Source organism: Platalea leucorodia (genome assembly GCF_965183815.1).
Source record: "Platalea leucorodia genome assembly, chromosome: 4".
Taxonomy (NCBI): Eukaryota; Metazoa; Chordata; class Aves; order Pelecaniformes; family Threskiornithidae; genus Platalea; species Platalea leucorodia.
In genome coordinates, this window is record NC_138826.1 from 73168976 (window position 1) to 73182987 (window position 14012).

The window sequence follows — 14012 nt, forward strand, 5'->3', positions numbered from 1 at the left end:
AGCTGTCAGCAGTGTACTTTTCCTCTGTTTAGCATGAACGGTATTATCAGAACATGTAAATTATTTCCCAAGAAACTTGCTCAAAATCCTAGAGATGTGTTTTCACTGTATGGTGAAAGTCAAGCTTTTATTGGGGTTTTAGTCCATACATTTCTACAGCTTATATGAAAAATACTGACTCCTCACACAAACTCTAAACTAATCTGCAAGGCTGCAGACTATCAGTGAGAGTCTGGCTTCTGCTTTGCAGTGAAGAGACACACAGGAGCTAACCCAGCCTGCAAGTACTTAAGAGAAGCAATCTTACAGTTGCACATGTAACCATGGTGTTGATCTTCTATGGTAATTGTGAGGTGAAGAAATACTTTATGCAATCAGGGAGGAAAAACCTCTCTGAAAAATGACTTTTGATAGAAAAAGTTTAGCTGAAATACATTACAATATTGACATGCTACTTTAAAACACACCATAAATCCATTTAGATCTGTTGGTGTCTTTTATAGAATATTAAATAGGACTGGGTAGCTTAATCTTACCTGACAGAGTTCCACAGTCCAAGTGCAACCATCTTTTTTATCTTTTTGAGAACTAACCCTCAGAAAAGATGACAGTGGTAAAAACTTGATTCCCTATGCTATTCTGACACCCACCTAAGCAAGTCACAGAATCATCAAAATCCTGGCTGGAAGGGACCTCTGGTGGCCATGTAGTCTAACCTCTTGTTGAAGCTGGACTGTCACCAACACTAAATCAAATGAGTTGCAACTTTGCCCAGCTGAATCTTGAGAACATTCAAGAGTGGGGTTTCTACCATCCCTCTGTGCTGCACTACTTTCCTACTGTGATTTTTTTTTCCCCTCAAGCTCAACTTGAACCTCCTGAACTTGTAGTTCATGGCTGCTGCCCCTTGATAGATCATCTGGCACTGCTGAGAAGATTTGTGCTCCATGATCTTTGTAACTATCCTCCAAGTAGTTGTAGGCTGCTATTACATTGTCTCTCGGTTTGTTCTTTGCAAAACATGCCATGGTCTCTCGATCTCTTCTCACAAGTCATGTACTGTAGGCCCCCCCATTCTGACACCATCTGTTGGGCCCTCTCCAGTGCTACCACAACTCTTTTGAACTCAAAGAAGGGGGAACCAAAACTGGACACTGTATTTCAGGTGTGGTCACGCTAGTGTCAATGTAGGGGGAATACTAACTTAACTTTAAATGAGAACACACTGTTGGCTCATACTCAATTCATTGTCCACCATATATCCTCTCCTGATAAAAGAACCAGACCGTCAGCTATCTGACTTGTATAGTGCTTCTCTAATACTTGTGTACCACGAACTCCTTTTGGTGGTAACATTACATTTCTCCCTCACTGAAAGAAATGCTACCACATCCCTGTATAATTCTCTACATTTGTGTAACACAAATACAGAGCAAGTCAAAATATTAAGAATGTATGTGTAAAACTTGAATGCACTAGCTAGAGAGATAGCTACTGAGGTTGTCTAGAGAAATCAAACTTCTTGGTGGCTGGACTTCAGAATGCAGCACAGGGGCATGCATTTAGAGACCATGCAGAATTAAAATTTTATCTCTAATAGTAGAAATATCAAATTTTCAGTTAAGATGACAGTATAATATGTAGTCTTAAATACAGACTCTTATTACTTCTCTGAAATACTATAATACTTCACTAATCCAATGCTAATTATAAGTAGACCTGCCTACAGTTACACAAGACTTATAAAAAAAGTATTCTTTTAAAAGATGAAGTGCATCCACACTGCCAAAGGATATAAGAGCACAACTATATTTACTCTCATATTGGCATACAGTCCTAAAGCAAAGAACAGATCTGCATTTGGTACCTAAGCTTTTGCACACAAAGTTTTTTAGTTAAACAAAAGATTCGAAGCTGTAATAATCTAATCCCTGAATACCAACTGTAGAATTAAAAGGTCTTTAATTAATCAGTAAACAGAAAAACAAAATAAATCCAGAAGAACTTTCCAAAATATAATAAAGAATTCAAACATCTCAAATTATTCCACAAGCCTAACAGATTTAAGCATAGACAGCAACAATGCTTAAATTAAGGGAAAGGTAAAAATCTTAAAGACTGTTTTACAATAAGTAGAATTCCTTTTATTTAATGCCTATGAGAATTCTTAAATAACAGCCCTGTCTAACTGAAACACCAAGAAATAAAATACACTAAGCAGAACCAGAAGCTTATTCCTTTCTGTCATTCAAGGGATGAAGTAATACTTGTAGCTCAACTACCCAGCATCTTTTTCACCTACCTTGAGAAGAGCCATCATCCTCTTCATCCAGTGTAAGATCAATGACACCTCCTGAATCGCTTCCTGTGACCTTCCCGCTCTGAAAGACAAAACTCCTTCATTTTGCAAAAGCAAATCCAGGGAACACAGGCGGACAAGGGATACGAATTGAACATTGAGAAGGAGAGGTCTCAGAATTGATGCACTTATTAGAAAGGAACTGATGAAATGAGGAGGAGGAAGAAGTTTCAGACCAATTTCCCAGGACTTGAAAAACAGGCAATAACCAAATGACTGTATTGCGGTATCAAAGTATTTTCAGCTTTGTAAGGAGTAAAAAAACCTGATGACCAGTAGCATATCATTATTTTACAGGTAAATAAATAAGTAACAATTTGGTGTTATAGAGTACCTTTCGATTATGACTCTTAATATTTTAATTCAGTTGTAATCTGTGCTTTCCTCTATAGTAGTATAGCCTTTTGACACAACAGTCACCAGGACAATATATTACTTATCTTGAGACAGCTTAGGCTGTGTGCCTATAAAGAAATTGACTTCACAATAAGAAAAAGTAAGATACACTGGAACCAGTATGCTTATAAAACATGCCATCAGAAGCCATCAGACAACTCCAATTGTATCCAGCTTTTAAATGTAATTTCATTGTTGTATTTTTATCCGTTACCACAAATTTTAGCATTCTATTATTCTACTTATGAAGCCACTTGTAACCATCTCTTTAGAGAGGACAAAGGGATCTTTTAAGCTATTGTGAAGGTTAAATGTTACAAAAAAAACTAGAGGAGCATCAAACAAAATTTATCTTCTGGATCAATTGCTGCCCCTTGGCTGTTCAGACTGGAGGGACCACCAACATTTTCCTTTAGGTGATGGAACAAATACTGGGGGAGGTCCTAAATGTTTCTGTGTTTTAAGTATACTTTAGAGAAAAAAAAATCTTGAATGATGTCAATTTCTAGTTCCTTAAACTTGCCGCAAAAATTAGAGGTTTTTTGGTTTTGCAGAAGAGATGATAATTTATTGTTAGACTGAACTGCTACCAGTTTCTGGATTACAGTAAACCAGGTTCCTTAGGACAGGCAAAGGGTTAGGACAACAACATAATTATCAAAATCTCTGAACAATTAACATGGAAAAAAGTGTAAGAGTTATCAGCCCGACATGGCCTGTGCAAATGCCAACATGATAAATCCTAGGAATATTAGAGATTTTTCTGTGCAGTTTGATGGGGACAGATGCAAAAAGCCTAAGCATTGAGATTATCTGCTCTATAACCTTTCATTTGGGTAAAACTAAGCCTTTAAGGAGGTCCTAAAGACAATTGTCACATGGGCAAGGCTTTGCAGAGAGGGAAAAGAGGTATCGTATGATTACTTAATGTCAACAAAAGCTGTGTCCAAATTATTGGTGACTGAACTGAGTGCCTGACATTAACCGATCTCTTCATTATGCATTCTTACAATTTCTTCTTAAGTTCTGATGCTGCCACTGATGAAATTCTGCTAATAACCTACATGATGCACAATTTGAGTAAGAAATATCTAACTACTTATGTTCACAGGTGACAGAAGAGACCTCTATAGGGACTCCATCTATGTACAGAGAAACATCTTTCAGATGTATTAACCATGGAATTCTTCTGTTGAGCGATTTCTATTTCAAAGACTTTCCAGCTTCAGTTTTCTTAGTATGATGAGCTGATTTACCCACTTGAAGCTTAAGATAAAAGGCACATTCAAATAATCAATGATTACTCAATTAGCATAAAGTCAAGAGGAATTTCATTCCAACTTGATAATCTTCCCAGTCAACGATGTATATTTTGAACTATGGCCCTCACTGCCAGGAGAAAGCAGATTGAAAAATGGAGTGGGGGATTTATAAGGAACTGGAGAAAGAAAAAACTAACACTAAGCTATTCATTTCTCACTACTATAAAATACATTAATCTGAAGTAATTTCCTTTCAATTCTTCCTCTGCAAGGAAACCTAAATCCTTAGAAAAATACTCTGTATGAGAGCTAACTGTTCTGAAGCCCTGCTTAACTGTGCCAGTCAAGAAAGTTCTTTGAATTTCCAAGTCAGCAAGTGTCACTGCATGCATGTTTTATTTTGGTGTGTCTGGAAAGCCAACATTTTGAGTTAGTTAAACAGGCAAATATTAAATGAGAAATCCAATCAGCCAACGAGGTCTCATACATGCACTTCTCAGGAGGAAAGACCTTCTTGTAGTTAGCCACACTATTCATGGTTTTCTACTAAACATCACCGGTAGCAATCTCCTCAACAGGAACTATCCGTAAGCGGTTAGGTTCTTTGCACAACCAACACTAGAAGGTGCAGATCTCCAGGGCAGTGTTTTGAGTGGTGCTCTGTGTTACATCCCGCAGTCCTGGTTCCAGGGCAAACACTCCAGCTACTCCAAGAAGACTGTGTACCCCACACACGGCGCACACTGAAGTCCTGACTCCCTAGCCTCCCCAACTAGATTCCCTAGTTCACTGACCTCGCATCTCCTTTGAATGAAATTTAGGGGTACAGGGAAATTTTAAGGAAACCTGAAACACTCAAAATGCGGCACACTGTGTTTCCTACCTAGGGGGTATGGTGTAGGAGTGTTGTCACTTACCACCTGAATGGTTAAGACCTACAAATGGAACCATTTGGAATCATCCCTGCCAAAAGCAAGTAACAAATAGTTTTCAGAAAATCCTGTGCCCAACCAACCAAGAACAAAAACACCCTTTTTGAGTATCGTGACTGTTTTACTCAGAAATTCTCTCAAGGAAATTTTTGTTGCTACAAGGACTTGTGAAAACTCCAGTTTACAACAGAGCTATGTTTGAGGAAAGGCTAGAGAAAAACAACTGCTACTGCTTCTGTAAATAGAAGGGAATGGGATTTTGGAGGAGGAGACTGCCATGTCACACATCCGAAGAGGAGATTCAGACATGCTGCTCTGAGCAAAATCAGAAACCAGCTTAAGAAGGCTTGCAGCCCTGATCAAGGCAAAAGGAAGCCTGACACTGGACTTTCAGTCATCTATGAACAACCTTCACATTTATGTCAAAAACTGAAATAAGAGGACAAGTCTTTCAGCTCCTAATATTAGATTTCAGCAAGCATTTGGGCAGAAACTGCTAACACAGAAAAGCAAAGTCAAGGCATTCTGGTCTGCTATCAGTTTTCAGCTTTCTCCAAACACAGGAAGCCAAGAACCTGAATCTGCTTCAGCTGATCTCTGCAGAAGAGCAAGATGATGCAATCATAACACCTTTTAATCAGTAAAGTGACACTAGCGAAATAATTAAAACCATTTAATGAGAACCCAAAACATATGCCTGGTGCTTTAGTTCACATATTGCCTAGCAAGTCTGAGTAACAGAAGATTCAGTCACATTAGAATATCAGATAAGGTGGAACAGAAACAAAATAACCACAGTGACATGAAGTGATCTCTATCTATTTAAAGTTCAGTTACAAAAAAAACCCACAGCAAATAAAACCACAACCCCCAAAACCACCATTTCATCATTTGTCAGAACCAGAGCACCAGTCTCCAAACGGACCAGAAGTGGCACTTAAATCTGATTGTTTCCAACAGCATTTAGGTAATTTCTAGTAATCAAACAGAAAAAAGTTTACATTGAGATTTAAAACAAATATAAACTGCCAAACTCCCCTTTCCATCCTTCATAACAGCTCACGTATGTTAATGTATATGCCTTTAAACTCCAAGTAACTGGAAATCCTCCCCAGTATTGTCATTCACACTGCCATTTTGGACCTGTTTTATCCATAGCTGATAAGGTAACTTTGTACAACCTGGAAGTAGTGACATCACGAACCAAACCATCCAGTTAACCACAACTGTATCTGTGCTGCCTTAATTTAAATCCTTCTCTGCTTTCACATAGCAGCAAGTAGCGCAACAACAACAACTTAACACAAAACAATGGAATGAAAAAATGAAATTAAAAATTAAACTTAACAAACCCTACTCTGAAATGTCATCATTTTAAAGATAAACATGAAAAAAATTTTTAGGAAGAAAACAAGAAAAATACAAGACTACATTTTTTCCGACTTCCTAGTTTTAATATAGTCACATCTTTATTCTTCATCTGATTGGTGAACTTCCATTTGCAATTAAGATTTTTTGCATAAAAACTATGTGTCCTGCAACAGAACATTTCATACTCAAGTCTAATGTAGATCCAGCCCAAGAAGATGCACACAACTTGGAATTGCAAGGCAAAACACTAGGTGAAGTGGGGGAAGAGGAAAAAAGGCAGCAGGGGAAAAGAGAATTACAAGCCAAGCAGCAGCCGAGCATGCACCACCCCAAATATGGAAGGATGGTGCGAGTGTACTGTAATGCTACTCCGCTATTCTCATTCAGTGTTGGGCGTTTTTCCCAAAACAGCCAGCCTAGAAGGCGGCACTTCACATTCACAATGCTGATCTGTTTTGAAAAGCATTTTCTTTAAAGAAAATCTTGTTAAATCGCAGGCCCTCTGCCCCAGCTTCTTCAGTTTGCTAAGTCACGTCCACACCTACCACATTTACCAATATATAACTATCCCCAGGCTGTGTTTGCATACCAAATGCCCCAGGCAAGCATCTAACTTGGCAAGTATGAAGGAAAAGTATGTTAATGCCAAGCACATAACTTGTGAAAGCAGCAACTGAAAGACCCTAGAAGAGGGGTAAAAACAAAAAAGTAAATCCTCATCGCTTTCAAATATCTGAGTGACACCTGCTAAGTTCTGCAACAGAGGCTAAGTCATAACCTTCTTCAACACCACTTAATTAGTTAACCGTAAACTGCTTTATAGTGCATATAGAAGATAATGAAAAGTATGCATAAATGAAAGCAACGATTCAGATTTGTACATTTTTCTCACTTAAATTACTAGAAATTGGTATTTCTAAGTGTTCTACTAGCTGCACAACTTCTGCTGAAAAGTGATCTATAGTACTGATCCTTCTGAGCAACATTTTCAGAATTTTTTTTACCACGAAAACTACTAGAAACAGACTTTAATTTCTTACATAAAATGTCTATTCATATTACAGTAATTATACTTTGATTCAGGGTTTTCTACAAAGGATTGGTAAAAGTGACCTATACTCAGAATTTCATGCATTTTCCACTGCACATACTATGACAACATAACATCTGCTTTCTTCCAATCCCAACCACAAAAGTCTTTTTAATAATTAAAGAAAGTACTGAAAAATAGATGTACTGACAAAAAGGTATACTTATGAGAAGTGCCAGGAAAAAGCAGTAATAATACAGTTTTCCTTGAGGAAGAAAAGAACTATACAGTGACTTTCTAGAACCAATGACCTATGGGTACTATAGAAATTTTGAGAAGAAGTATAACAGAAAAAGAGTCCTTAGAGGTAATAAAAATCCTGGGACTTGTTAAAAATGCATAAATACAGTGAACAGGGTCACTTGAATCTGAAGTCACAATTAAGGTTTGCAATAAAAGCAACGTAAATGCTTTGTAATTAAGAACTTTCTTCCTTCTTCTGGAAGACTCACTTTATATTCTGTATGTCATCCACTACAATAGCTAATAATTAACCTACACACTAGTCAATAGTAAATTAATAAAGGGAAATCAAAGGAATCAGCCTCGCAATAAAATGAAGGGCTGTCTCTGGTGTTGAAGTGATCCTGAGGCAGTTTCCTCATCTGCCTCTGGAAAAGTAGGGACATTTGAGACAGGCTACTATCTTACGTGCTATGCTCCATTCTTCCACGTGCTGAGACCATTTCACACTGTTGTAAAATGCGCTGTAGTGGGAGAAAGAATATCACCTTCGCTTTGCTACCCAGCATCTTTTTCAGATCAGCACTGCTACAAATTAGGTTGACGACTCATTTGTAATTTTGAAAAGAAAGAAAAAAAGGGGCGAGGAGGGGCAAAGCACATAGGGTAGACATGATGTTGAGAAAAGGAGGTATCTTCCACCATAACTGCAATTGTGAAAATTAACACAGAAAGTAGTAGTTAGAACATCACAGCGCATATATGTCAATAGGCAACTACTGAAGAAAACTGGGTGTCCTGGTTTTGGCTGGGATAGAGTTAATTTTCTTCCTAGTAGCTGGTATAGGGCTGTGTTTTGGATTTAGCATGAGAATAATGTTGATAACACACTGATGTTTTAGTTGTTGCTAAGCAGTCAAGGACTTTTCAGCTTCTCATACTGCCCTGCCAGCGAGGAGGCTGGAGGTGCACAAGAAGCTGGGAGGGGGCACAGCCAGGACAGCTGACCCAGACTGGCCAAAGGGCTATGCCGTACCCTGTGACGTCATGCTCAGCATATAAACTGGGGGGAGCTGGCCAGGGCATGGCCGCTGCTCAGGGACGGGCTGGGCATCAGTCGGTTGGTGGTAAGCAATCGTTTTTCATTTGCATCGCTTGTCTTTCTTGGGTTTTATTTCTCTTTTTGTTATTTTCCTTTTCATTACAATTTATTATTTATTATAATATTATTTTATTTCAATTATTAAACTGTTCTTATCTCAACCCACAAGTGTTCTCACTGTTACTCTTCCAATTCTCTCCCCCATCCCACCAGGGGGGCGGGGGGAGTGAGCAAGCAGCTGTGTGGTGCTTAAGTGCTGGCTGCGCTTAAACCACAACACTGGGAAAGAAATCTCTAAAACTCAAATTGAACAGAAAATGTTACCTGTTACATCATTTTCTGTAACCGCACACATACACACACCAACATGCACATGTATTATACCACATGAAAGACCAAAAGGTAAATGTTAGTATTTGGAAGAAAGTTCTGAATATACACTTCTCTATTCATATATGATACATATGATTAAAAAAAAGAAAAGGTTTTGGTATTATATAACGCCACGGTTCAGTTCATCACATAGTGATAACAAAGCTATTCATTGTAATGCCACCTGCTTTTCATAAAGGAACATTTCAGTATGTAAAAGTGGAAAATGAAGGGGAAAAAAAATGCAACAACAAAAAATACAGTGCAAAATAAAAATTAATTCCAGGGTAGTAAAAGATCAAAATTCTTTAGATTACATGCGGCACACTGACACAGTGTAGACAATGTTATTATTAACAGTTTCTACAGTAACAAACCAGAAAAAATTCTGGGGGTTGTAACACAGACAATCCATGAAGCATCACACCACCACAATCATACACGATGCACCCAGGCGTTATATAATAGCAAAATCAATCTTAAATGGGAATGGGGTGTGTGTGGGGAGGGTGGTGATACTGTGTTTGTATGCATAATTATAAGGCCCATATTACTTTTTAGACATCCATATACAAAACTACAGATTTCAGGCACAGTCTAAGCAGCTGTGGAAATGATTTTTTTAAATACATTTTTGAGCATATTTCAGTCACTAACTGCTTCAATGTCAGATTTATCACTCCTTAAAAGTTATTTTTTCCAATGCATTAACTCCCACAAAATTGAAGTAATTATTCCAGCCTTGCAAAGCTGTCATGAAAATTTATTTGACCAGGTACCGAATGTATTTGTCATCTCTTACCAAGATAAAAATGAAGATGATAATGCAATAAAGTCAGCAGTTTACCGAGATCACAGTTTGCACAAACAAAGTTTCACAGGGCTGCAATACATGTTTTGATAGTGTGTGGTTGCATACTTGGATAATACTCGAACACTATTAACAGACATTTTACGTATTGCATTTACAAGATTGCTGTGTTCCCCTTACCCTTAATCGGTACTGTGCAATTCTTCCAACAGAACAAGAACAATGCAAACATGGGAAAAATGAATAACCAGTCCTAGTAACCACTAAATATTATATACCCTCTCATTTCTTTGGTGCAAAGAGTAGACGTGGGCTCTGCTACGCCTATTGGTAAGAATCATAAATCAAGAAGGCTATCCAAGAGACTGGTTGCCAGAAATGCTGGTTTTAGGTGCTAGCAATCATAATTCCAACTAAAAGCCATACAGGAACACTTGACACAAAGCATTTCTCTACTGCTGTGATTTTGTTTTTCCTTAATTAAACAATTAAAAGGGTATATAATAAACACATACATACATGCATGCGCACACACACGTGTCTCTACTGGTTCTTACTCTTTTAAGGTGAAACATCTACCTTGTTTCCCCAAAGCCCACTGACAGTTTCCCAACAGTATTATGTAAGATGGTCATCTTGGGTGATGGAAGATCATCTTATTAATCAGTAAATATATTTTATTTATAGTACTTTCCAGATTAGCTTAATGCAGCTTTTAAAAGCTATTATCCATGTCTGATGTAATGACAGTTAGATTGTTTTAATATTCCTCTCAAATTTTTGGGCCCAAATGACAAATTGGAGTCTACAAAACACAAGCATATTTACTTATTAAAAGCTGCTCTCAGTAACTGGGGGTGGTTTAGGTGACACAGGTATGGTCTCAGAGAAAGACAAATCACTTTAAAAAAATGAAGTAAAAAAATAATCTGAAAAATTCCCAACAGGACATCACGTAGCTGAATTGGGTAGCTGTTGTAAGGAACAAAATTCAAGTGAACATATTCTTATATGACTTTTAAACTATTCTCCTGCTAACATCTTTATAACTGAGATTTCTAATTAGTCTCAGGTAAAGGTTCCACCTCACAGATGAGAGCTAGTTGCATTTTAAACAGCACAAACAACCCCAGGGTCAGAGACAAAAATCAAGTATCCCATTTTACATATATAATTATGCATGTTTATTTTCAGTGACAAAACCATGAAATGCAAGGAAACATATTCATCAATAATGCTTCAACAATATAGAATTAATAGCTGCTTATGAATTGTAAGCTGACATATTCACTTTGTTCACATTGTTTCCCAACAGACATTCACAAAGTTTGTTACACATTGCAGAGTAAAGGGGTACGGGTTATAAATGTACTTTATTAACATTTTACCAGATGAATTTCCAATAGTCAGTAATATAGCTTAAATTAAACTGTAGTTCAACCAAACAAATCAAGGCATGTCAGAAACAATGGGAAATGGATAGGACACTGGTGGATTTTTTTTTTTTTTTTTTTAAAAACCTAGTATTAGCTGAAAAGGTAAAATGCAAAAATGAAATTTAGACTGAAAAAAGATTTACTCCATAAGAGGATAAGGTGCACCTTGCATGGGGAACAGGGAAGAAAAGACTATTCACCTGACCTGGGGTTTTAATAAATCCCACATAATCATTCTTGAACAGATTGACCTTATGCCAGCCATTTTTAACACATCCAACCCCATTCAAATTTGTTCACTGTTATTTTATGTCACAACGTAATAAAAGCTGCTTTCACAGATTCCCTCAGTATACCATAGCTATATTTATATATTATATATAATATATATAAATCTTCTATCTATAACTGGGATTCATAATAAAATACTTTAAAACCATCCTAAAGATTTGTTATATAGCTAAAAACGCCTTTGCCTCTGTAACAATATTTATCCCAATACATTAAAAGTGCTTGTCATGTCTTCAGAAATGCAGTTCTAGGACCCGAGGCACTGGAACGGCCATTGGTAAAATGACTAGGACTGAATAACAACCCTTAAATGTCTGTCTACGCAGGAAAAAGTTGAAGTTGAGAGACTAACACAAACAGTAAGATGCCCCCCTTCCACATCCCTGTGGCCATTCTTTTTGGAGCAAGAAGCAGAGGAAGGCTGAAAAAGGAGAAGCAGTCATACAGCAAAACCATACGTCCAAGCTGCTTACTGAAAACTTTGACTACGCTGACCTAAACAGTATGCAACTATTGAGAAGCTGTATAGTTCAGGATAACCAAAAAAGATGTACCAGGCTAAAACCACAACAAAGCCAAGAACATGTTCATTTTCAAAGCATCCTTCCAATGCCTTCAGGTATTTGACATTGTGCACAATGGAGTTCTTCAGGGGGCACAGAGAAGGTGCATATAGTGAAAAACATTTACCTTCCAGATCTCCCCCACTGTAGATCACAGTACCTTACAGTGGGGATGAATTACTTAAATAGCAATAGAAGAATAAAAAAATTTAACATACTATAAGACACTGTGCCAACTTCATAAAAAGTAATTAGGGTACTCCTTGAAGTAACAGCAGAGATTTCCAAACTTATCAGGAAAAAGCACATAAACCACAAGTTCTAGATGCACAGCACCAGTACCAGAACTTCATTATGAAAATGAGATGCAAAAATAAATATATGGATGTATTATATAAGGTTCCAGTCATTCCCCACTGTTTTCAGAGCCATCTCCATCAAGGGGAATGGAATTTAATCAATGATATGGCAGGCATTATTCAAAAAATTAGTTTAGTTGACTTGGTTAAGGCTAAGTGCTGTTTTTTTGCAACTGAAATGAAATATTCTTATTTTAGGAAAAGATCTAATTAGAAAGTTCAAGAGTGATAGATTTCAAAGTAATTGCTTTCAAAGTATATTTGTTATATTCAGATTTTTAAAGTGAATTTTAAATGGATTAACAATTTTGTATGAAGTTTACAGCCAAATCTAAATTTAAGTTTAGACAAACTGCACTTAACCTGTTGGTTCGCTAACTTGCTTCACCTATAATGGAAATATAATGGAAAGGAGAAGGGAGAAAAAAGGGGAAAAAAAAAAAAAAAAAAAGGAACTCAGTTATCCTGCTGTTTGAGGTTCTCTGCTGATACACCACTGAGGAGTTCAATTCATGCCCATTTTGATAGAATTCATGATGTCCACACAGCATAACCTGTACTGCAATGAACAGGATTGACTTGAAATTTTATCTCACAGTTTAAAAAAAAAAAAGGGGGGGGGGGGGGGACACGACAAAAAGAAAAAAAGATCCCCTGTTCCCCGTATTACTGTACACATAGCCAAAGCTGACTTTACAAAAGCAGCAAAACACCCATTTTGTTTGCCTACTTCAGCTTTTCTAGAAAGGAAATACATGTAGGAAAGATTCATTTAACACTGGGTGGAAGGGGGAACAGGAGAAAGCTTTTTCAGTTTTGGAAGGTTAGAAGTATGTTCTATTAATTAGAATTAATTCAAATATTAGCAGAAAGCTTAGTGAACACCAACTCCAGCTCTTGTGAAGCAATAATACTTCCAGCCCAAACCAGGAATGATTTTTTTTCATTTTCAAAAAAAACCTTCTCCCATACAAAAATAAAAAGCTAGTAATACAGCAGTCAGTAGCTTTGAAGTATCAGGTTCAAACTGAAGGTAGTAAGAGGACATCGTATAGTTGGTGCCAATAGAATTAGAATTTAACAAATGAGAAGCCAAAAATATCCAATATGAGCCAACAGAATGGCAGTCAAGTTAGAAGCCAAATGATAATTAAAAAGAATCAGACACATGCCCAGATTGGCCAAAAGAGTCCCTTTTTCAATTTAAATCACCAACTAGATCTGTGTTAAGGAATGAAACACTCAGCAATATGCTGTTACAGTAAGTTATCTAGATGCAGTTAGGATCAGAGCAGGGCATGTGGTCAGTATGACCACAGTATGCAGCAAGAGGGAACAAAGAATCATCTCCTGGCAACATACTTTTCTTGTTTCTGCAGGATAAGTGTTCAACACCAGTATGCTAGAACAAGCAACTACCTGAGACAAAGACAGGAATACTTTTTTTGGGGAAAAAAAATAATACATACCCACCTTGGTGGAAGT

General features: G+C 37.2%; 1 protein-coding gene across 2 annotated transcripts in view; it reads right to left on the reverse strand.

Annotated features, from left to right (window-relative positions):
* Positions 1-14012, reverse strand: part of ATF7IP (activating transcription factor 7 interacting protein) — a 114917-nt gene that overhangs the window by 16403 nt on the left and 84502 nt on the right. For both annotated transcript variants that reach the window (XM_082309488.1, XM_082309489.1), the window contains exon 11: positions 2303-2381. In XM_082309488.1, coding sequence (XP_082165614.1) covers positions 2303-2381 — 79 coding nt within the window. The remainder of the gene's footprint in view (positions 1-2302; positions 2382-14012) is intronic.